This window comes from Melospiza georgiana, chromosome 3 (assembly GCF_028018845.1).
Source record: "Melospiza georgiana isolate bMelGeo1 chromosome 3, bMelGeo1.pri, whole genome shotgun sequence".
Classification (NCBI taxonomy): Eukaryota; Metazoa; Chordata; class Aves; order Passeriformes; family Passerellidae; genus Melospiza; species Melospiza georgiana.
Genome location: NC_080432.1, coordinates 103,721,835 through 103,747,360, shown reverse-complemented (window position 1 = coordinate 103,747,360; position 25,526 = coordinate 103,721,835). Strand labels below are relative to the sequence as shown.

The window sequence follows — 25,526 nt, the reverse complement described above, 5'->3', positions numbered from 1 at the left end:
CTGATCTTGAAAGCTATTCAGGAATTTTCCTAGAAAGGGTTTGATTTGGAGGAGGGTTTTTTGTTTTGCTTTAGTTTGCCCGTTTGTTTTGTCCCACAGTGGATTTGAAGGTGAACCTAATATTGGAAGGGGAGCACTGCCTGAGTGTTGTTCCATCTCATGGTTGCCTGTGTGCTGGGTGACCTCTCTGTTCCCATGAAAACATCAGTAGTCCCTGAGGAGAGCGTGCCTGGACATGTGTCAATCATTATGAGAGTGACTGGAGTGAAGTATCAAAAACCTTCACTTGCAATTGTTACTGTAGATACAGTAACATCTGTCAGTGCTGCAAGGTTGTTCCAATACTCTGCGTCTTTGTAACTTGAGCTCAGATTAAATAAGGGACTTGAAGTCATGTGTAGGTACTAAGGCCACCTCTGAATAAGCTGTGTCTACAAGAAGCAGTAAATGTTATATATGGATTCATTTTGTAGTAACAGAATAGTATGAACTTGCTGCAGCACCAAAGTATGTTAGAGTAATAAGTGTGGGTTTGGGTTTTTTTTCAGCTAAATTAAAAATTTCTGCACTATTACATTGTGTAATATAATCACACTCCTGATGTTATTGCTGTCACCTAGTTTCTCAAAAACCCTCTATCTAATAATGCTCAAAAATTGACTGTTGGATTGTAGTCTGTGTTACTCTGTGTGAAAGCAAAGCTGTGCATTTTTAAGAGCTAATAAAATGTTGCTCACCCTATTGTACACCTCTTACTGGCCCTCAGTTACACTACATGGGCCTTTAGAGTTGAGAGATTATTGTGGTACAAAAAGAAAGACTGCAGGAAAGCTCATCTCTCTAGCTACCTTTAGTTTATGTGGAATGTATTTTTCTTTTTGAGAGTTTCAGAAACTGTTGAGTCATCCACTTTAAAATTAGATTTTTCAATACAATCCTCTGTATCTAACGGGTTACAGCCTGATCTAATGTGTTGTCCACTGTCTGCTGGTCATTTTCTCCCTTATCACTTTTTGTGATTATAGAAAACAGAAAGAGAAGATAATCTAAAAGAATAAGAGATATAGGATATAGTGGCTTTGTAGATCCTTTGCAAATGAGGAAGGTTAGATGCAAATGACAAAATACATATTGAGCATTAGTAACTAATGCTTTCTAGATTGTTATCTTGTTACACTTTTTTTTTTGTAGTTTATTTTATTCAATTTTTGTGTATTACTTGTTCTTTTGGTAACTGTGCTTTCTAATATGAGTGATCATTTTACCCAAAATGATTCCACTTTGGTGGCAAGGCTGTGAATAGTCAGTGCTTATGGGAGCAATGGTGTTTAATTAATTAGGATTTTCTTGTCTTTGAGTTTTTAGTATTTCTGTGTGTATTGACCAGTTAAAACACTTCGTTGTATTCGGAGCACAGGAAGAAGGGCTGAAAACCAGCCAAGATTGACACTTGATGTTGTGTCTTTATTACTTGTTGATAAGACAGCATTCATAAATGAGTTTGTAAAGGATGAGTGTGTGACCACCACATGTGCAGAGGCATCTATACTTTATAAAGTTATTTAATATTTATTTTTGAAGCAGGCATGTTTAAATTCTACAAAAAAGTGATAAAGGTCTTCTTCAGGAACAACAACTTAATGCAAAGATGGTACTGGAAGCCTATGGAAGAAACAATTAAAATAAGCCCCTCCTTTTTTCTTCATAGACTGGGAAAGCAATACTCCCAGATAAATTGCCTATGTACTCTCAAATTCCTGCTGAGTTTATACTAACATTTTGTCCAGTGTATTTTAGTTAATGGGAAGGAATGAGCAGAATTGTTGAAATTCCTCAAAGTTGAAGGGGATTTTTTTTCCAAAATGACTTCAATTTCAGTTAATTGCATTGTGTCTTAGGATGGTCAGGAGACATAGAAGAATATTCAATACTGCTTCTACTCCTTAAGAAGGATTAAGTGCTTAGTTTTCTGGAGAAATAATTATTTATAATCCACAGTATTCCATAGAAAAGAGAATTCAGTATAATTAGATTGTCAGTATAGGGGGGTTGGTGACATTACTTTTGGGTAGGTATTGTGACACTGATCATTAAAAGTGCAAACAAAAACTTATGGTCATAGGTCTGGCATCCTGTGAAATTCAAATGCTGTATAAAAAATAAAATAGAGCTTTCTCATTAAACCAAACAAAAAACCCAAAACCCTAAAACCTGACCCCTTCCAACCAACAAAAATATCATACAGCACAGTGATAGAATGCAGGTTTTCATGTAGGTATTAAGATGTGATTTTCTTGTTGCTGCTTTTTCTGGGAAATAAGGTGTGGAAGCCCACTCATGAGGGAGCATGCACATAAATGCAGTAACCATATGCAATTAAAAATTATGTGTTAGTAGGGATGACTTGGAGGTGTGTGTGTATGTTTTTTCCCATGGAGAATAAACTGCATCTTCCTTCTGAAAATGATACTGAGCTTTTACTCAGACTCCTGTTTTGGAAAGTTATCTGATTACTAAATTCTGCTGTTTTAAAGAGTGCACAACTATTGGCAGATGTTCAGTAAAGAAACAAGGTGCAGCTGCCTCTGAAGGCTGAAGCAGGATCCAGTTTTCCTTGTTTTGTGCCGTGGTTTTTGTACAGATCAAGTGGAAGATCATAGAGGTTTTTTGGTTGGAAATACCAGAAGGGAGCAGAGTGCTGCTGCTGCACTTACTGTGTATCAGCAAGACTGACACTTTCACAGAGTGCTGCATAACCTGAAAAAGTTTAGAAGGTGTTGATTCAGTGGGAACTCTATTTTGGGAGGGGAGAGAGGCCATCTAGGAAGAGCATGGCTGGCCTTCTTGGGTAATATCAAATAGCTTGTGAAATCTGGTAATTAACTGAAGCATTTGAGGGTACTGATGATTTGATGGTCAACAGTGAGGGGTCGTGGTTGTCTTAACTCCTAAGACTGGGCTGCTGCTGGAAGTGGTGGGAAGCCACCTTCCTTCAGCTGTGGTCTAACCTCCATTAGCTGTTCTATCTCCATTAGCATTCTCCATTGGCAGGAGTAGTACATGAGGCTCCATAACCAAGAAACCTGAACAAAATAAGGATTAACATTGGTTGGTGGGCATGTTTGGGTGGTAAATGCTTTCTGAGAATAGGGTGGAATTCCTCTGCCTGAGATGGAAGGGTAGTGGAGCTATTCATTTTTTCCCAAGCCAACAGGCTAATGTTGCCACTGCAGCATCACTAGGATTATGACTAATAACTAAGAAATAAGAATTGTCACTGAAGTTTTGTCATTGAAGAAAAGCAAAAAAACCATCATTAAAGAAAAATTCTCAAGCTCCCTTTCATGACAAGGAAGAACATGCATTATGCAGAAGGGTGATACTCTCCAAAAGCTGTCGTTATCTGTACAGCAGCTCTGTTACTAAAACTGAATTTGTATGCCTATAAATCAAGGTACTTGAATCCAGCAAAGGTGGAAGATGAGTTTAGAGACTGATGTCTCTAGCCCATGATTGTATTGGTTTTTTGTGGCAAGCCTTTGGTAGTGAGAGGCTGCAGGGCTGCTTCTCCTAGATCAGGAGCTGCAGTTCTGCCACTTGATGCCTACAAAGTGTTTAATTCAACCTAATCTGCTCACTAACTACTTTGGTCACGTTGAAAAATTGAGATTTGCTGCTAGACACTGACATCAAGATGAGAGAACAGTACTTTTTGCTTCTGTATAGTAGTAAGTTATAAATCTTTGGCATCTGACAGTAACATGGCTTTGTGGGTTGACAAAACCAACTGGTTGGCTTCAGCTTGCTACTAGGGGCTAGCTCCTTTTGTTGAAAGGCTTTTCTGCTTTGACAGTTATTTTTGCTTGTGGCCACAGATTTTATAGGAATGACTGATAATGAACTAATTTTAGTTAATGTAGCAAAGACTACAATCTAAAGTAGAAGTTTACTTAGAAAGTTTTCAAAAGTTATATTGGATGAATCAGGACGAAAGTTCTGTGTGGCAATTGTGAAAATATGTGTATTAAAAATAGGGAGATAAAGGTTATTTATGAGGAAAAGGCTGGAATTAGTCAGGTTGGAAAGGTGAAAAAATTGTCAGGGAACAGTGAATCAGTTGATGAATCAGTTTTTTAACTTCTTTCTCCACGCCCAAATATGTGTAAGAGTATTAGCTGATGAGTGTTAAGGGTTACATTACCAACCTCACACATCCTTTTAAGCAATTTTTAAGTCTGCAGAATTGACAGCAGTCTTGGCATATTTATTTGACTACTGTACTTTGCAATCTTATTGTGTATTGTTTCTCAAAATAAGGATAGAAAACAAATTTCCATGAACTTTTCATAATATTTCTATAGCTGGAGAGATGATGTTTTGTTTTACTTCAAGATTGGTATGAAGTAGAAGTACTGACTTCCATTTTTTCATGGCTTTAGCCATTCTTTTGATTTATCTGAAATGCTTGTTCATTCAAAAAAAGGGATTTGTAGGATGTTAGATGAAAGATGTGAGAAAATCTTAATAAAGAAATATTTATTCCATTTCAGAAGCTTTACATCGTGTTTCTGCAGGCATTTGTAGTGGATAACTCACTAGTAGCTATTTGAATAATTTAAGAAAACCAGAGTATGCAGAAAAATGCCAGTTGTAGACTGACTTAGCTGAAGGGGAGCTCTGGAAGTCATCTGCTCTGACCTCGTGCTCAAAGCTGTTCAATCAAGGTTTAAATACCTCCAAGGACAGACTCCCTCTGAGCAGCTGTCCCAGTGTTGGACCAGACCATCCTCATGGTGATGCCTGGTTGGAATTTCCTTTGCATCTTATCCTGTTTCATGAGTAGCTCAGCTTTTCATGTGAGCAACATGAGTATTTTTCAATACCATAGAAAAAAAGGGAGAATAAAATGTTACTTCACTGAAATTGCTCCAATGTAGAAAGTGTTGTTAGAAGGGTGTCATGCTCAAGTATTCTCATACGTGAACCTGCCAAATTTTGAGAGCCTTTACATAAAAATATCCACTGGGATTGAGTTACAAACCTGTTTAGGCAGTGTGGTGCTGTCATCACACTGGTATTCCAGGTTGGAGCTAAAATACTGCAGTGCTGAAACAAAGACCTGGCTGAAAAATGCTCTCCTAAAGGTAGAGGAGAGAAAATTACTCATGATCATCTTTTTTACTGGAGGCTCCTATAAGCTCCCTGGAACTTTCTCTTCTGCAGGTTGAACAACCCCAACTCTCTCTGTATCTTCACAGGAGAGATGCTCCCGCCCTCTGTTCATCTTTGTGACCCTTTTCTGGACTTGCTCCAGCAGGTCCACAGCATCCTTCTTATGTTGGGGACCCCAGAGCTGAACATGGTACTCCACATGAGGGCTCACAAGAACAGAGCAGAGGTGCAGAATCACCTCCCTCAGCCTGCTGGGTGGCTGTGGGCAGTCTGGTGCTGTGCTGGTTTCTGTTTCATTTGCATCCCACCAGCTGCTTTTGGTCTGCTTAGGTGTGTACCCATGTTGTTCTTGTATGGGGAGCTCAGTGCATGTGCAGTGTGGTACAAATGGTTCTGGTAGTTTCTGGTGCTTTTCTACTTATTCCCAGTCAATAACTCAGAGGCTCTTAAAATAACATTATAAATGAATCCTTAGTCCAAAATTATAAAAATTGTTATAAGTAATCATACAAGAAGCATCTGTTTATTGTCTTGTTATAAGTATATAGTGAAATACACACATTTGTTTCTCTTGTTGAAAGATACATAATTACAGAATGATAGATTGAGACTTAACTAACAAATAAAATGTTTTTAGGACTGTTCTACAGAAAATGCAAGTTGGTTTCTAAGACAGAAGTTACCCATGACACCAAACTCTTCTGCCTAATGTTGCCTAAGGGAACACATCTCCGTGTTCCTACTGGACAACATGTTTACCTCAAACACATTATTGCAGGTAAGAAAAATTGAGAATGTTGTAATGGATGTATTTACATTAATCCTTTTCATAGTGTTGGGAAAATGCCAAGTCCATGGCCACTAACTCCCTGATTGTCGTTAGCAAGTCTCTGCTTCCAGGATCACAGTCAGTACTTAATAATGAACTGACTGGATTAATATTAATGGAAAGCTAGTTATTGAGATGGCTGGCATTTACTGGTGACCCTACTGGTGGTCTCTACTGCCATCTCTTCCTTTAAAAAAAGCCAAAGCAGTGCTGTTCATCTTTGAAGTGTGGGAAGGTTATTGTATATGTATGCAGTGCATGTATATGTATCATTAGTCAGTTCCTTTTAGTTTGCAGCTTTTTTGAAGTGAGGAGGGTACTGTTGCAATTTTTTTTTTTTCTTCTGAGGGATTTATGGTAGTCATGGTTACTCTGCTTTACACTCCAGTTGTGCAATATTGATAATAATGTGAAGTTATGAGAGGAATGTGTCTTGAAAATCATGTGCTTTTCTTCAATGTACTATTCTTCAAAATTTTACAGAAGCTTAGAAAACAGGAGGTCAAAGAAATAGCCAATTTACTATTTTAAAGGGTACTTCTTAAAATTTGCATATTAATAGTTATACTGGTCACTGCACTTAGATTGCAATATACATGGTAAAGACTTCTCAGAAGAATTTTTAAACATCCATTAATTTAGAACTGTTATGACCTTCTCCTCCTCCTCCTCCCTTCCTAATTCTTTAGTGGTGTCCAACTCTTGAGATATTACTGTCATTATACAATAGCTTTTTGAAATGATACTGCAAGAAAATATACTTCTGCAGTATTAAAAATCTGCTGTTTAGATTTAAAATAAATCAAGCTGTGATACTTGAAAATTAATGAAAATGTTCAGATTTTCGTATTTTTTGGGGATGACTCAAGATCTTTTCATCCTGTGTCCTGAATTGCTAAGTAGCATGGAAATACCATAGTCAAGTTTTTAATTGGAAGTAGAAGGCTTCCAATTCTGTAATAAAAACTGGTGCAGTGGAAAGTAATAACTTCTGCAAAAGCATGGGATGGTTTTATTTTTATGGTATATACAGGTTATTTATTTACTCTTTGCTTATCTTGATATTTGTTTGTAGTATCTGTATGTAGAGTACTTTTCATATTATTTGAGCTGTATTTCTGTCTGCTCTCTAGGGACAGAGGTAGTAAAACCATACACACCTGTGTTGCCTTTTTTGCCACTGGATTTCCAAGAACCACCTTGCCATGATGGTGTGCATATATATTTAATGGTTAAAATTTATTCCCATGGACTGTTCACACAGGCACTTGACCACCTACAAATTGGTAAATATATGCTGGGGGGTTGTGTTTGGTTTTGCAACAATTGTATTATTTTTAAAGATTCAGTGAGTATTTGTCTGAGTCTTGTGATGTTCTGATTGTTTACCTGCTCAATCAGGAATTACTAAAAACTTCTTTTAAATCTTACTCTCCATTTCCTGAGTGTAAAGGCTTGTCCTCACTGTAAACAGGAGTTGTCCATTACAGAAGGCTCTCTCCTGAGTGATGTGTGTGAGCTGTATCACACATCATAGTTGATGGCTTTGATGTCATATGCTCTGAGAACAACTTCTTGTACTTTTGCACAAAGAAAGGAGGTCTGTTTTATGGGACTTAGGATGTACTTCCTTTTCTGTTTCAGATACCGAGGTAGATTTTTAATACTGACTTTGCAAATGTTTGTGTTCTCATTGTGTAAAATTCATCAAGGCAAAACATTTTATTTGTACATCTCTTCTTTTAACAAGAATGATCCTTATGTGTATAGTACCTTTCTGAAAGAAACCCTAATATTACAAAGATGAAGGCAATATGAAATGGCCTTTAAAAAATCAGAATGCTAATTAGCCTGTTTTCATCAAATTAATGTTTACTTTTTATTTTTTAATAAAGGAGACTATATTTCTGTCAGCAATCCTGAAGGCAACTTCAAGAAGTCACAAGTTCAAACTTCAGAAGATCTGCTTTTATTGGCAGGAGGCACAGGTTTCACACCAATGGTTAAGCTGCTGAATTTTGCTCTGACTGAAGTCAGCTGTCTGAGGTATGTGGACTTCTTGACACACAAGCTTCAGTGTTAATAAAACAATTAACACAATAAAATGGTATGAAAGCATTTTTCTGGCATGCTTTAGGGAAGAATCTGTCTGAGGCTGAGGCAACTTCCACTTATTTGCTTATTGGCTTCTCTCTGATACATTAGAATAGTTAGCTAATGGTTTTCACCTACTGCTAAGCAGCAGTAACACATTGTTCCCAGATGAGTTCCAGTTTTCACAGATTTATGTCACTTATGTAAATACAACATTAAGTATATTTGAATTCATGAAAGGATGTGTATTGCATATGCATTCTGTACTCTGTAAAATCTACAGAAGAAAGCATTGTTTTCTTGCTCAAGGGAACAGGTTATGTCTTGCAGAACTAGCACTTCTGCTTTTGAAACAGAGAGATTATTGTACACTAATCTTCATACTAAAGCTACAAAGGATGACATAGACTGCAAAAGTTTGATTCCAAAAAAACAAACCCCAAATCCAGACACTATTCTTAGATTGTTATATTTCAGCAGTTACATATATTCCTGTTTTGTGAGCAAAGAGACTTTGATTCTTGTTTGATTCTTCCAAAATGTCTTGTATTGTCAGCAGCAGATAAAAAGTGGTTGACTGGCTTTGTGAAGCCAAAGGAGAGTCTAGCATCTGACAGAGTGGGAACACATTTTTAGCTCTTTTCAGCACAATTTCATATGGGAATTCAGTGTTAGTTTAGGGTGCAGCAGCATCTGTTTCCTTACTAGTCAGAGTAAATGAATTTTTCCTTCTTGCTGTGGAGGCTGGTTAGGTGCTGGAGTGACTTGAACTCAGGCAAGTTCAATTTTTAAGGATTTGTTTTTCTGACTGTTCTAGGCAATTTGGTTCCTTGGCCTTACATTTGCTCTTTAACCCTCAATTTATTTTTTGGGAAAGTACTCCCAGACTGTCTTTAATATATGTATGTTTATCTGTATGAGATACATATGTGTGTATATATATGAGCAGTATTGCATAGAATGATCTTACTTTGCAAAGTAACTAGCCATAAGCTTGGTTTGTATATGCTAGGACACAAATTGCAGAAAGCTGAGGAATAATCTGTACAATGACAGACTTGACTCCTGAGGGTGCCAAAGCAACCTCTGTCTGGAGTGCTGGGTGAGTGGTGCTGAACCTCTGGGGCTGCACTGTGAATGCTGGAGAATCTTCAGCTTTCCTGGGCAGCATCTGCTGTAATGGGCTTAGACAATTGGATTTTCATTCTTACTGTCTAGACAAAGTCTGCCTATTGTCTTGTCAGTCTATTTCTTGCCTATTGTAAATGGGCAAAGCAATTTGTTCCCTTCATAGCTGCACTATCCTTTTGTGCATCAAGTCATGATGCATTTTCTGCAGCCTTGTTTCCTCTCTTACAGGCCAAATTAAATTTGGCCAAAGTATTATCTATAAAAGAATATTGGTCCTCTATGCTTCCTTTTTCAGATGAGGATTTTTTGCTCCTTTTACTGGTTGTATATAACTGCAGTCAGGTGGGTACATTTCTTAAAGAAGACTGAAGCACAAAGACACTAAACACTAGGTAGAGGGCTAATGCTCTTCTCAAGTATAGGATGCTGGTAATCTATTCTTGATTCTCCTTGATCATTGTATCTTTGTCTCCAGCTTTTCATTCCTAAATTACCCCTCTGTTGTCATATTCACTTTTAATATAGTGTCCCACTTTCATCATTAGTCTTGTTCAGAAGGTAATTTTTTAGCTTTCTATCTCCTTCCTCCATTTTAAAATCCTTTAAGGGTCTTCAACTCTTCTTTCTGAGCAGTCTTCCATATGACCTTGCATACCAGTGTTTTTAGTTCATTAAAATCTACATCCCTTGAAGTAGTTTCCAATATGTTAGATTCACTCTCTTTCCTTACAAAGGGTTGATGAAGCTTCTTATTTATTGTCTAAATTTTTGTTATCATTCTGTCAACCAGTTTTTCTTTACTGGTGGGGATCATACTAAATTTCCACTTCTTCATTTTAGTTGTGTTCTCCCTTATTTCCAGCAAGACTGCGACCAATTTATTCCAAGTTTGTAATTTTCTGTTCTTTATAGTGCTGAATACTGAGCAGAACTGCAGCAGATACCTTTGTCTACCCTGGGGAATAGGGTGTCTCAAAGCACCATTCTCCAAATAATCAATTTCTACTTTTGTGCCCATGAACAAAATGCATGGCTTTCCTATGCACTTTTTATTGATTTTCTACCACCTGAGTAACACTCAATGCTGTGGTGCACTGTGCCACTGTTTAGAGCACTACTTTAGTGTAATGGGCTTTATTTTCCATGTTTTCAGAGAAGTGGGCCCTGGGAAGCATGTAAAGGTTCTGGCACATTCCAGCTTCTGAATAAGATGATTTTAGTATTTAAAGATGGAGCATAGCTGATTTGGGACTGTTTTATCTGTACCAGGCAAGTTTTTCAAAGCTTGTTTAGTGAGCCTCATTTTGACTTATAATGCCTCTGGAGAAAACAAAAAATATAAGTAAAAGGTTTCTGTATGATGCATTAAGTTCTGATTCTTTAACAGAAACAATCTGCAGTTAATTTTAATTTTTGTTTTGTTTTTTTAAGGACAGTGAAGCTGATCTTCTTCAACAAAACTGAGGATGACATACTCTGGAGAAACCAGCTAGAGCAATTAGCTCTTAAAGATGAAAGGTAATTAAAAGTCTTGTGGAGAACAACTTGTAACATCTCTGTATACAGAACAAGTCCTGGGCTTAGACTAACTGTTCAGCTTTGGCACAAGACCAAATTCTGATTCTGTAAACTCTTAGCTAAGAATATGATGAGACTTAGGGAGTGGAAGGAGATCCATTGCTCACAGATGCATAGCAGAGGCAATGTTATATGTTCTGTAGGTCCCATGGGAAGCCAGGGATTTGATTTACAGTGTTTAATAGATGGTTATTGGAGATGATATGTTGGCTTGGATGATTTCTAAAATCATCTAATCATCTAATAAAAAAGTTGAGAAGCTTTTTGATGCAGAAAAAATTTGCCTTAGCCTTAACGATAGAAAATAGTTATGCAAAAAGGAACACAAAAGAGAGAAGGAGAATGTACCCCAGGAGAAACATTCTGAATTTAGAGAAGTCTTCTAAAAATCATATTGGTGTTACTGGTTATGAAAATGTTTATAATTCAGAGTTAAAATAGGCTCATTACTTTAATTTTTTTCTTAGTAATTGCTGCATTTTGCCCTCAATTACTATGTAATTGCAGATTAAAATGTAAGTAGTGCATGTGTAATGTTAAATTATTTCAGCAGGCCATAGTTCTCTGTCAGAAGACAGAGGGTTATCAGATTACCCTTTAATTTCAGTTCCCTTGATGTTACCACAAGATAAATTGTCACTGCTTAGATTTTATGTGATAAAAATATTTTTTGTTTATGGTTAATTCTTAGTTGAATTCTTCCTCAGTAGAAACCACTTGTTTCTTCACAACACTGAAGTGAAAAATCAATACTATTTCATACCCTAGTGATGTCTGGCACATTCAAAGCTTTGTAGTCTAGACATTGTGCAAATTTACAGTAAAAGGCTGCTCTCCCTTTCCATAGGAGCCTCAGATACAGAAGTGTTTGGTTTATACTCAGTTACTATTCTGTTAGTGAGTTTTTGAAACCAACGTTCAGTAATGAGTATTTTCTCATTACTGAAATTGTACTGACATTTTCACAAGCTTGGCCAAGCATTCTTATCTCACTGCTTGTTTACTGAGCTGCACCAAGGTTTGTGTAAAAGTGCTAATGGAATAGTAAAATCTGTGCTTAAGTATCTTAATTGGTGCCCAGCTTAATGGCTGGGACTTTTTGTAAGGTGAAATAGAAAGCTGGAATTTTTAACATTGGACGATTTGGCTAAATAAATACACAATATTGAAGGTGATTTGACTGACTAGATCAGTAGGAATGACTAAATATCTGTGAGATCTGATACTGTGGTGGGGAGCTGAGCAGAACAGGAAGGTAATCATAGGAAACATCAGTGTCATGGTCACTAGCATTTTGTGTAGCAGATTTGTAATTGGGGGTAATATTTATGAAATATTCTTCTCCTTACCAGGTTTGAGGTTCAGTTCATTCTTTCACAACCATCAAAAGACTGGGTAGGTAAACAGGGGAAGATTTCTGCATCTCTTCTGTCTGAGTTTGCGAAAAGAAGCAGAAGAGACTCCAAAGTGCTTATCTGCATCTGTGGTCCAGCACCTTTTACAGAACAAGGAGTACAGTGAGTATTTTAAATAATGAACTGGAAAGTGAGAAATTTTTTAGAATTTGATCACCTAATCACCTGTAGTGTTTCTGATTTGGTAGTCTTTAAAAAATGACATTCTGTTGTCTGCTTTCTAAGAAAATTTTAAAAATTTAAACAGACAAAAAAAGGAGTTAAAAAATCACCTTGTGCTGTACTTGAGGAGTATATTTATATTTATGTGTAGCTGAGTAAGTATCAGCAATGTATAAGTTTCATGAGTTTTCTTAGTATGTTGTCCAGAACTTTCTAAAAGCAACTCTTTAACAGTGACCTTTTTTCCCCAAGGTTTTAAATGCTGCTTTTAATTTGATGTTCATAGAAAAGTTGTAATAATAGGAGATAAGCTTTCTTTCTTGGTGTTAGCTTGATAAATTAAGTTACAGAAGATCAAAGCAGTTGTTCTATCAGAAGCATTTTTCTCAATTCTTTTAAAATTAATGCATTTATTTGTGTCTGTACCTAGTATTTTCCTTTTTTAATACATGTTTTAAGATAAAAGGTCCTCTAAATTTCTCTTGAAATTCATTGAAGCCCAGCTTCAAAATATTGAATATGATGTCATTTGCATTTCTGCAGTCCTACTGAAGTCAACGTGTATTGGCCAATAATTATGCTGCCTCTTGAGAAATCTGAGATAATTCAGATTACATCTGTATTAATTTTTAGAAATTGTTTTCATCACCCAAAAAGTTTATGTAGCATATCTGAGCTCCTGGGCATTGATTGTTTTCTAAACGTATTTGCAGGGATAAAGTAGAATGTGCATGTCTGAATAAGAACAAGGAAGTGGTGCTGAAGTTATGCTTCATCTGTGTCTGTGGTGGGTTTTGAGTTCCAAATATTAATATTGCCAACTTGATTTCTGACTTTCAGATATCTGAAGGACCTTGGATACTCTCAAGAAGAGATACATGCTTTTACTGCATAAACACATAGGAGGATATCAATGTTTGTTTGTATAATTCAGTGTTGTTTATTTATCTTCATGAATTTAAATAAGTGAGAAACAATTTTGTAAGACTTGTAATTTCACTCTTGGTACCAAACTGTTTCTTGGAAGAAGCATATCTTGGAAAAGAAGTTTTATATTGTGTTTTATCTTCTTTTTGTAAATATTTTTGCTAATATTTAAATCATCCAGGGTATTAATTTATTGTAGAGGCAAGCAAAAAAGTGTAGTATACATTATGTCAGGTGTTTCATGTTGTTGGGTCATGAGAATTCTGAAATCTGTGACAAGTTCTGATTAAGGTTATTATTTCTTACTGTAAAAAGTCCAAAGAGCAATACTGTCTGAAATTAAATATTGCACTGTAACTCAGGTAATCAGTCATTGAAAAATTTTCCTTTTCATCTGATGTCTCTTATTTGACTTGCAAGTGATCCAGATACATTTCTGGCTTTGTAAACAGAGAAGAAAAGTACCTTTGGTAAAATATAAAATTTACATCAAATAATAAAAAAATAATAATTTTACATTACTTCATGTATTTCTGCAATTTTTTTTAATATTTTCATTTAAGTGCTATAAAGAAAGGTTTCCACAAGCTTAGTACTCCAGCTGAGAAATCAAAACAGAGCCATGGATTCTTGGTCTCCCACAAAACTTCCCATGTGACCATTTGACTGATGTCAGGCATCCTTTGTTGTGACCCCAATCTGAAGATAAAAACATGACATCACAGATACCAGGGTCGGGACCACAGAAATATCTATAAATATTTGACAGGTTGCACTAGTATTAAGTGAGGTTATTTCCATCAGTGTGGTTTTTTACACTCCAGTATTAAGAATGAATTATCAGGAGGCAGTAATCTGCAGCCTAATGGTATCTGAGAGAAAAAAGCGGTAGAGCAGCTGTTCAACCCCTTCTAGATGTTGTCATTGTTTTATGTGGGTGTTGTTTTGTGTGACATCTAGTACTGTTTCTGTCTTCCTGTTGTGTTGAATTGATATTTCTTCCTCCTAAGAAGCAAGACTTGTAGTTGTGGCATTAATACATTCAAGAAAAATATCTTAATTATACCTTCAAAAAGGCTAAAATTGCTATCTGATAGTGACTGGCTATGTTTAACTGGACTGTCATCTCTTCAATAAACTGAGTGGCCCTCCTCAGTTTATTGGACTTGAAGTTAGAAAAGGATCTGGTTTTCAGTTGTTGCCCATAGGTCACAAGTGATTTCAGAAGACTGTGGTTGAGAGCAGTCATAATTTGGTATCTACAGTGCAGTTAAGTGAAGGGACACTTTTCCAAGTTCCAGAGTGAACTTTCTGCTGAGATAAGCAGAGTTGTGTGTTTTCCCCTGGACTGGCTCTCAAAACAGTAGGCACTTTGAGGATTTTTCAAATGTAATTTAGGATTAATTGTCATACTTCCAAAAGCCTCAGATGTTCTTTGGAGTTTTGAATAGATCTGTTATTACTGATAACAGATCTTTGTGTGAGTAGCTCAGCAACAAATGGTCATTTGACTTCAACTTGCTAATCCAGATATGATAGAATTTGTTAAAAATGCCTGAACTGGATCTTTTAAGTTTTGCTTATATTGTTCAAATACTTGAAAGACTTGTTGCAGGTCATAAATTTTATAAGACATTCCTAAAGTGATGGCCACCAGGCTGAGCATCTAAAATAAAGGCGAAATGTTTTTTGAAGGCAGCAGTGCTCATGGTCTGGCTGCTTGCATTAGGAATTATCCTAGCCTTAATGCTGATGTTAAAATGGAGCTGCTAGCAGCCAAGGTTTTTTTCTCTCTCTCTTGTAATTAACCTTTTTGTGATGAGATCAAACAGGCACAAAATGTTTTGACTGGAGAGCAGGCCAGTAAAGGATGTGGAGGTGCTGGTTGACAATGGCTGAACAGGAGCCAGCTGTGCCCAGGTGGCCAAGAAGGCCAATGGCACCTGGCCTGTGTCAGCATTGGTGTGGCCAGCAGGGCCAGGGCAGGGATTGTCCCCCTGTACTGTGCAATGGTGAGGCTGCATCTTGAGTGCTGTGTCCAGTGCTGGGCCCCTTTACTGCAAGGATGACACTGAGGTGCTGGAGCAAGTCTAAAAGAGGTTAACAGGGCTGATGAAGGGTCTGGAGAGTGCCTCACTCATATGAAGAACAGCTGAGGAGGGAGCTGGGGTTGTTAGCCTGGAGAGGAGGCTCAGACATTCTCACTCCACAGCTGCCTGAAAGGAGTGTAAGCCAAGTGGGGGCTGGCCTCTTCTCCCAGGCAGCCAGTGACAGGATGACAGGGCATAATCTCAGGCTGCACCAGAGAAGGCTCTGGTTGGACATCAGGAAGAATTTCTTCAAGGGCTGTCAGGCGTTGGAATGGACTGACCAAGGAAGTGGTGGAGTCACCATGCAATGGAATGTTCAAAAAACAACTGGACATGGCACTTACTGCCATGGTCTAGTTGACAAGATGGTGATTGTTCAAAGGTTGGACTTGATGATCTTAGAGGTCTCTTGCAACCTAAATGATTCTGTGATTCCTGAAAGTTTTCTGTGTTAGTGTGTGAGCTGGTGCTCACACCAGGTGTATCTCACAGCAAACTGTGTGACTTAAAAAACAAGCAAGAGAAACAAAGTACTTAAAATAAGTTGAGTGCTTCCAGTACTCAATACCGTGTTCTGTGGTTAGGTGAATATCAAAATGTTCTACACACAAAGCAATTATCTCTGCTCATATAAGCACTACCTTACAGCTTTTCTTTATTCCTTTAAAGGATGAAATTGAAAGTACTATGACTGATCTTGTTGAGATACTTTCCCACTCTTTCATTCTTTGCATTACGTGTGCAAGGGGTGAAATGACAGGGGAAAAAAAATCGTAAAAAAGTATTAAACACCTTGCAGTTCAATGCTTTTTTCTATTTGATCTCCCCAGAGCAGGATTTAGGTTGAAAACAAGATGTCTAAAATGAGCTGCCTGCAGCAGAGCTACGTTTCTGAGCTCTTTGTAATCGCTAGAATTCAAATCAGCACAGCCTGTGCAGGTCTTGAGAGCTGGTTCAGCTGTGCTGGATGTGGGATTAAGGATGCCCAGGGCCATTTGAAATGTTCAGTGACAAGCCAGACCTGTCAACATCATCCTTTTTGTTTGTCTCTTTGTTTTTCCTTCCATTTATGCCCGTCAGACAATGTTTTCTATACATCTGCAGCCCAGTTTGATGCCTAAATCTGTCTCAATATCTGTGTCTTTGATCACTAGTAATGTAAATAGTACTGATAAATAGTCACAATAGTACTGTGAAAGTAGGTTTAGGTTTTTTGGTGGTTTTGTTTTTTAACTGTCTTTAGGTTTTTCTAATATATGTTTATTTTAAAAATATATCTGCACTCCTAAAGAGTTAATATATGGTTTTCCTGATCTTATTTTAAATGGTCCTATTAAAATAGCTGTTTTCACACAAACAGCAGCAAGAATAAGTTTACTTCATTTTGTATTCTACAGATATTAAAATCTACTTGGAGAAGGGGTTACGTAATTTTCCTAGGCTAGTCTGGAGAAATTGGGATTGACAAAACCCCAAACTCTCTGTACCACAGCCCTTTCAACTTCTTAAGCAGATATTATAAATATAAAAGCTGCCAATCACTGAGGGGTAAAAGAAATCATATTTTTACGTAGCTGTCCTAGTGTGTGTGATCAGTGGCTTAACACTCTAGTCAGAGTCCAGATTTACTTAGTTCTTGGCCAGAGTAAATGTTCTGTGGTTTTCTCTCAGTACAGTCCTATGAGTATGCAATATACAGATTCTCTTAGTTAGCTACCTGCCTTTCTTTCTTGTTATTGGATAAATGTCATGTTTTCCCAGCTGAAATTTTAGGGCAGGCCTGCATGCATAGTTCCCATAGAAACATATTACTGTCTTCACACAAACTGGACATGCTGAGTTGCTGTGGCAACACAGGTAAAAAATTCTAGTATGTGTAGAGAATTGTCAAGTCCATGCTGGCTGCCAAGCCTGAGCATCTGGCATCTGCCAGGAGCTGCTGCTGGGTGCCCCAGAAGGGAGTGACACGCTCCCTAGGGTGCAGATGATGGTGTCAAACCTTAAAATAGCAGAATACTCCTCCCAACTTGCATATATTTCTGCATTTAATCATGAGAAATACACTTCCCTTGTGTGTTTTGTAACTTCTCAAGGGATGTATTGATTCTGTTATTGATGATTGGGCATGTAGAGGTCAAAGAGGAATGTCTGGATTTTGTCACCAACTTGCAAATGTTTCTAACTGATGTGTACCTGGTGGTAATCCTGAGTGTATTTGCATCTTTCCATAGGAAAGGTGATCCTGTTGGAACTATTTTCCCCTATTGGAATTAAGAAATCAGTTTAAAATGCAGTGAGATGAGGTAAGGAAGATCCACTTAGTGTGCATTTAAAAGCAAGTAAAACAAGAAGTTTGAATCAACTTGCAAAAGATACAAAAATATTTACCTGTCAAAAAATGGAGGGGTGGGAAAGCACTTGAGATTATATGATAGAGGAAAAAGTGACTCCATGCTAGCTGGATTGTAGTCATACAAGAGCAGCTTTTGCCAAAGTCTGTTAAGACATGTATGTTAGTTAAAGCACAGTATGATATCACCTTTCTGCTCACTAAGTCAGGAGTGGTGCCTGGCTCATTCTCAGTAAAGTGGAAAAAAGTTGCTAAACCAATTGACCAGCTCAGGATGGGGAGAAGGGGCTCATCTTGTTTCCCTTTTGGTCGTGTTGATCTGTGCTTTGAACTGTGTCCCTCTTGATCAAATGAAGGTCAGTGCAGACCACAAAGTAAAATGTTGAGCATCAGCTCCATAGAAGATGAAGAGGAGACAAGCCATTTTAGAGAAGAGTTACCTGCTTCAGTTAAAGTAAGGCTTTATGATGTATTTTATTCATATTAAAATAAATAAATAATTCAGCTGTTTTAAATGTGAACCTATAAGGCTTTGGTTAACTTTTGAACTCATCTCCTAGACTCTATATTTGAGACATAACCTCCCAAAAACTCCACTCAGGAAACGTCTGATCAGGCCTTTGCAAAGGTGCTCTGCACAGCCACAGAGGGTCAGTGAACAAGGGCAAGGGAGGGAATTCTGTATTGATAATATACCAGATGTTTGGTGTATTATTTTTCACACTTGTGTATACATCAGTTTGTCCAGTGACACTAATCTCTAGCATAGCTTGCCTTGCTGTTGTCTCAAAATGTCTCTCTACCCTACTCCCTTCAACCTAAGGTCTCAAACCACCTCATATGCATGAACCTATATTCCTTATGTACTCCACAGGACTCCTGACTGGTGTGTGTGTGTCTTTGTCCCCTGTGCCTAACACTGTGCTCACCATTCTCCTCTGCTCCATGCTGCTCTCTTTCCTTTCCCCTTAAGCTGAGTAACTGAGGAACAGAATCAAGTTAAATTCAGATCAACCATCTCAAATTTCAGCTGGAAATCTTTCTGTTTCAGACACAAAGGTGGTGTGCACTCCTTTTTTTTTTTTCTTATTTCAGTTTATCTAAGACAAGAAATAGCATCTCCCAGCAAAACACATCTTGTTAAGATTATAAAACCTCAACACAGACCTTTAGGATGTGTTTAGGACATAGGAACATGGTGTCTTGCATATGTAAGGGAGACATTTGCCAATCTTGATAAGGCCTTGAGCTAGGGTATACCTTACCTTGGTTAGCATTTAATTCTGTGTAGCACTTCCTTACATGCTCTTAGAAAAATAAGAATAATTTAGTAATAAAATATGCCAGTGTATCTATAACTAAAAAAAAATAGCTTCTCCCAGCCTAGCACATAATTGCCTTGAAAAATAATTTCTAAAACATTCATAGAAAATACAGATCTGGCAACAAAACTTGCACGTAAGGGCCAAACGTTTATGTAGTCTCTTTCTGATGATTAGTATGACTACTTCAAAATTATTACAAAGAAAAATTGAGTGCAGCTCCTTTCCTTTTTCATTCTTTGCCAGAAGTCAAGAAAATGGATGAATCCTGTACATAACTGCTTACTTTTTTCAACTAGGAATTAAAATTTTGTATATTCTTCAAGGTAGCAGAAAAAAAATTAAATTTCTATACTGCAAGCTAAAGACAATTAAAAAGAACTGCTTGAAATGAGTTTTCATCAATTATTAACCTTTTATTGTCTACAAGTAGTAAACACACTGGTTTCAGCTCCCTCAGCCCATCAGTTGCCATGGAGAGAACTTAGAGTGAGCTCTACTTTGATATCCCAATATGTTCTCCAGTAAAATTGTGCAGCAGATTTAATGCTCCTAGTTTTGCCTGTAATGCATCATAGAGATTGGTTTTGTGGTACCTTTGAACCATGGTTGTTATACCAGAAGCCATAAACTGAGACCAATGGACAGCTTAGACTGTGGTAATAGTTAAATCAATTAAAAAGCCAAGCAATGTTTTAGAGCAAGGCACTGAGGTGTCCTGATCTGACACACAAGCTGAAAGCACCAGAGCTTTTTTCTTTCAGGCACTTTGATTCTCTGTATTGGTTTCTCTAGTCCAACTCTGAAAATGGTCCTATGCCATGGAGGTGGAACGTGCCTGTAACCTTGCCTCTCTGCATATGGCTGAGCTCCCTTTGACAGTGTAAAGTGTGGCCTTCTTGACAGTGGCAGGTGTGTGTTTTTCAGTTTGCAGATGTGGCTGTAAAGAGGTTCAGTCATCAGTGAATATCCCTGCTCCCCAAAACATAAGTGGATATAGCAGAATAGGCATGAGTTCCCTTGGATCTGGGGAACTGAGAAATAAAGACCTAAACTGATTTCCTACCCTAGTCATGTAACAGCTGTATAGTTACCATAGTAATGAAAATGTTGCCCAGCATAAGAGAGAAATTAGCTGGACTGATGGACCATGCCATGGGTGGTTTGGAACAGCACTCACTTCAGATTCCATTCACTGGGAATAATGCCAACAGAACAATGTCACATTTAATAAAACAGGAAAATAACAAGACCACAGTATGTCTCAGGTGAATAAATTCTACAGAAAAAGACACAGGATACAATTTTTGTTTGTATTCCATGCACAGTCGTATTTATAATGGCATGCAGCAATTTTGGCAGTCCAGACAGCTTCCTAAGTGAAAGTGTGTTTGCTTTTATTTCCCCTTTCAAATAGTCTGGTATTACGGCACTGTTTGCAAATAAATTTTATGTACTCAAGGGAGAATGAGTGTGAGGCAAATTCAGAATTTGTATCTTGTTAGGCTGTGTACAGTGAGAGCCAAAGACAGTGGAATTTTACTCAGTAAATAATTACATGTTTTTATAAAAAAAAAATTATTATACACATTTTTAATACAGTGGAATCTCTTCCTAGTAAAGCTCTTTAATCAAATTCTAAGTTTGGAACAATGCTTGTGAATTGTGTATTGGGATGCTCACACAACCTGAACATTTGGAAAAGGAGCTGACAGATCAAGACCCTGAGAAGTGGGGTTATCTGGAGGTGTCTCTTAACGTGTGTTGCTTGACAGGAGAGCAGGATGAATGCATCACTCAGGCACAGGTTATTTCTTTACTGTTAGGCATTGGAGGTGACCCTGCCGCTGCAGAAAGACCCCCAGTGTAGGCTGGGGCTCTGTGCACTCTGCTCAGTGCATGTTGGGTTCAGGAAGCAGGGTTCCTGTGGAGTTTTCTGACCTTGCTGGTCTTCTGTGAGGGCACAGTCTCAGCAGGACATTCCTCTTTCATGCTCAGTCCTAACCTTCTGCTCTCAGCTCAGATTTAAATCTAGGTTGAAAATTTGGTATAGTGAAGATGCTTCAGTCTTGTCATATTTCTCTCATCAAACTGGCTACTTGTTCCCACAGAATGGAAAACTGCTGGCCATCCCTTGCCCAGTAATGGCTGGGGAGCTTTGCCAGGAAGCCAAGAATGTAAAAGCATGCAGGGCACCAGTGGTTTAGCCTACTTCTGTGTCCCCTGGTCATGCAGGGTGGACCTGCATCCTGCCAGTGAAGTGGCACAAACACCTTGGGAACCAAGTGCAAGTCAAAGGTTGTAGTAGAAAGAAGATGGATGAAGATGGGTGGTCTCTTGGGAAGAGCATCCTCAAAGGCAGCCCTGTTGTAGAGAAGGTCTTTCTCTAGGGCTTGCAAAGGAATTAGCCCATTAGCCCAGAGGAGACAGGGAATGCTTAGCAAAGCTGCCTGTCCTGTTTCTGCTGGAAACAAACATTTTTCAGTACTTTTGCAGAGCAGCTGTCAGTGTACTCATTGCTCTGTATGGTGGAAGGTAGGTCCAGCCCACACTTCCTTGGCACTGTTTTCAGCAAGGGATGGGCCTGGCCAAACATGGCTGCAACCTACGTGTCACAGGCCTCAGCGCTTGCTTTGGCACCACACCCTTGGAAAAGCAAATTGAGGTACAAGTGGCTTAGCCCAGTTCTATGTCCACTACTCATCCATCCCCTTGGAACTTAAAGATGCTCCTGATCATAAGGTTAATGAGAGAGCTCTTCTTTCCAGCCTAGGTTTTTGTGTTGCAATGTGCTGAAAATAGTTTTAGCAGCAGTTTTGTCACCGGCAAGGAGAGTGTGAACTGCTAGGCACTGACAAAAACCCACTTCTGGCTGATCCTGTGATAGTGTCTATTTTGGTACACAATTGGCTGTATAGATGTCTGTGCTGGGGATGAATGTACTGCCTAGCCTGGGTGGTGGTTAAAACTGGAATGGAAACAACAATGAGAACTGCAGTTCTTTATCTAAAGTTGACTTGGGCTCTTCAGTATCTGTCACTTACAAAAATGTCGACTTGAAAATAGTGCCTGCTGTCTTTTTATTAACTTGGGATGACTTCATGTGTTGGTGGAAATGAAGGACAGCAAACACTTTATTCCTTCTCTCTTCCTCACCTCAGCCTTTACTGAAGAGAAGAAATGGCAGCATAATAGAGAGACACGGGTGTTGAGGAGGACATGAACCTGACACAAGAGGCAATGTCAGAATGCCTCAGAGTATGCCTTGAAAAAATGCCAAGAACCAGGGAAAACAGACGAGCTAAATGTAAATGTTTTGACCTGTGAGTGTTATTCTACTGACATGTTCACAAGGGTGTTTAGAGATGGGAGTGTGATGGCTAAAGAAGTGTTTGAAAAAGAAAATGAAACCAGCATGAAATTCTGTAATGCAGAAATCCAGGGGTGATGTCAAGGAGCAAAGTGTTACCTTTTGTTTCCTTTGGTATCAGTGAGCCCAAGGTCAGGCCCTGAATGCACATTCTCCTGCTGTCACCTGGGCTTGCCGGGGATGAACATAAGCAGTAAATGTCTTCTCCTTCCTTGCTTCATATTGGAGAAAAAAATGTTTGGCACAGACAGAATTTAAGTGCTAATTTGTTTCAGGTCTCCCCTGCTTCTCCTGTAAACATGGTCATTTTTTCAAGTCTACATTGCTATTGAAAACAAATCCTGAAACTGTTTTTTAATAAAATCTACATCATCTGTGAAAACAATCTGTTATGCATTGAAGAGGTATAATTACCACAGTCACTGTCAGAATTGCATAATTTAAATCCTTTATCCCTTTCTTCCATGGAAGAAAAGGAACTAATTATTTCAGGGATTCCCATTATTTAGGAAGAGCAAGATTCTTAAAAGAAATTAATTTCTTTGGTGACAAGTGACTTGTCTCATCCCAATAAGCACTGCAAGCTTGTCTGTGTGACCCCCAGGCAGATGTGGGTGTGAGGCCTTTGTTTCAGCTCCTGTGTTAGCTAAGTGCAGGCATCTGAATGTATATACTTAATTTGCAGAAAAAAGTCTCTGAGCACAACATCTTCTAAAGCAGAGTCTCTGCTAGTGCTCTGAGATGAGAGTAAACCATGTCCTCCTGGATCATTGGCAGCCAGTGCTGCTGGGGATGCATGGTTAGGCTGACAGATGGAAGATTTATTTACAAAATATGTCCCATCTTCCCTTCAGACATATTCATGGATATATTATTTTATTGCCATTGCCAAGAAATTCCGTTTTAAGGACCTGGAAGTCTGTGGGGAGGATCTTGTGTGTCCTGCCTGCCTGATCATTGGCCTCTTTGTCTCTTCAAGGATCTAAAACATCTTTATTTTGCCTAATGACTGAATTTCCTGGCAAGCTGTCTTATATTTATTCCAATTACTGTCTCTGTCTTACATGCTTCTCACTTTTGGTAAGGTACTTTACATAACAGAGGAAATGTGTCAAGATTTGTTTACTCTGTTCTTTGCTTCTATCATCAGCCATCAAAGAATTATCCTGGCACTATGGACCTATCTTGTCTGTGCAAGTCACTTTCTGAAATAGCTGGTAAAACATATTACCTGGCTGCTGTTGCCATTAGTTCTGTTAAAAAAAACCACCAGCTAAATATTTCAATTGTTATTTTATCTGCTATGCAGCATGATACTCTTTTAAACCATACTCTGGTAGGTTGGCACTGAAGAATGGCATTGTCAAGAAGTTACCTTTTAGCTATCTTTTTCTGTCCTCTTTAGACATGAGATATTTTTTTCCAAAGTGATCATTGTCCTGTAGTGTGGAATACTTGAAGTGTCTCTATTGAGTTTTGCTGAGCTGGAGCTCACTGTTCTGTCAGTCTGGTCCTCAGCAAGCCTTCAGTGACAAGGTGAACCTTAGCTTGGGGTAGATCCTCAGCAGTCACAGTTTTCCCAGAGCTTACTGCTAATTTACTTAAGTTTTCCCAGAACTTACTGGATCTGATTTCCATGTTTCTCCAGAGTGGAAAAGGGTAAGGACAAAACAGACCAGTCTCGATAGGAGGTGGGATGTGTGCAAAAAAAGGCTGAAGAAGTGAAAATGTGCCAAGACACAGCTTTTTATCAGCTAGTTTTATATAGAATCATAGAATGGTTTGCATTGGAAGGAACCTTAAAGATCATCTAGTTCCACACCCCCATCAGGACTTTTCTTTTTTGTTGTGGGTTGTATCCTGTAGTTATTTCTGACACTTATGAATCTGACATTCCTTGTACATTAGGCAGACCCAAACACTGTCCATTAAGCTGGTCGATAAATAATCAAATTCAGCAAGAAGATGTGCACAAGTGCTCTTTACTGTTAAATTGGATATAAAATCTTTCTGTATTTTTCTAATAACTGAAAACCCCGAGTTTAGGATGGGAAGATTGTAAGCTGTACAACCTACCCTATTCCTTTTTAAGTTATGACATCCATAACAGCAGGGCTTATCTAGAAGTAAGCCTAGTGTTACTCTCTGCTTTTGGGAGGGTAAGAGTTGAACTTAAACACTTCTTCAGGAGTTGCATAGCAATGGAATTTGCTTGCTCTCACATGGTGTATGAGCCTAAATTTTTCCTTCAGCTTCTGATAAAGAGCATCTCAAAACTGGGACAATCCTTGTTAAGCCTGCTGTAGGAAATGGAATTTCTTCCATTCCAGGTGTTTGTTTTTTCAGTAACTGCCATTGTTGATCCACCTTCAAACAAAAGCATCAGTGAACAGGAAAGTGTTCTACCTTAATATGTAGTGGGGGTGACAGAAAAGTGAGATGCATGAATCACTTTCCTTGACTACCCAGAAATCAAGCGTAGGATGTTCAGCTCACTCCTGCTTATAGTCAGGGGGAGAAGGACAGGAAAGGGCTCCTGCAGTGGATGTGTCAATTGCAGAGAGATGTTCCCACTAGACCATGATTCCCATCCTTCCCTCCACTTTCCCTGGACTGATCCTGGCTGGAATGCTCTTTATTGCTTTCATAGCAGCTCATATGGTGCTTTGCTTGGGTTTGTGACCACAGAGTGGTGATAACACAGTGATGTTTAAGCTAGAGATGAACAGTGTCTGCATGTTTTAGCTGTAGATGAACAGTGTCTGTACAGCATCAAGGCCTTGGTTTCTCACTCTTCATGTCCATCCCCACCAGGGAATAGACTGAGGATGGGGAGGGCACAACCAGGCAGATATCCCAAACTGAGCAAAATTATATTCCATGCCATATAATGTCATGCTCAGCAACAAAATGGACAGAAGGGTATTTAAAGAGATGAGACATCTTTTTTTTTTTCTTTTTTTTTTTTTTTTGCTCATGGCTGACATTGTAGGGGGATACAGCATGAGTAAATGAAGGTGATATAGGATGTAATATTATCCCCCAACGCGTTGCTGGACCGATTCCTAAAGATTAGGAGCAGGCCT

The 25,526-nt window shown here is 38.4% G+C and overlaps 1 protein-coding gene across 2 annotated transcripts in view; it reads left to right on the top strand.

Annotated features, from left to right (window-relative positions):
- The window catches only part of LOC131080878 (cytochrome b5 reductase 4), a 30,593-nt gene extending 16,764 nt beyond the window's left edge, over positions 1 to 13,829 (top strand). For both annotated transcript variants that reach the window (XM_058019499.1, XM_058019498.1), the window contains exons 11-16: positions 5,810 to 5,950; positions 7,135 to 7,287; positions 7,897 to 8,047; positions 10,658 to 10,744; positions 12,157 to 12,321; positions 13,222 to 13,829. In XM_058019499.1, coding sequence (XP_057875482.1) covers positions 5,810 to 5,950; positions 7,135 to 7,287; positions 7,897 to 8,047; positions 10,658 to 10,744; positions 12,157 to 12,321; positions 13,222 to 13,276 — 752 coding nt within the window. In that variant the 3' untranslated portion in view covers positions 13,277 to 13,829. The remainder of the gene's footprint in view (positions 1 to 5,809; positions 5,951 to 7,134; positions 7,288 to 7,896; positions 8,048 to 10,657; positions 10,745 to 12,156; positions 12,322 to 13,221) is intronic.
- The last annotated feature ends 11,697 nt before the right edge of the window (positions 13,830 to 25,526 follow it).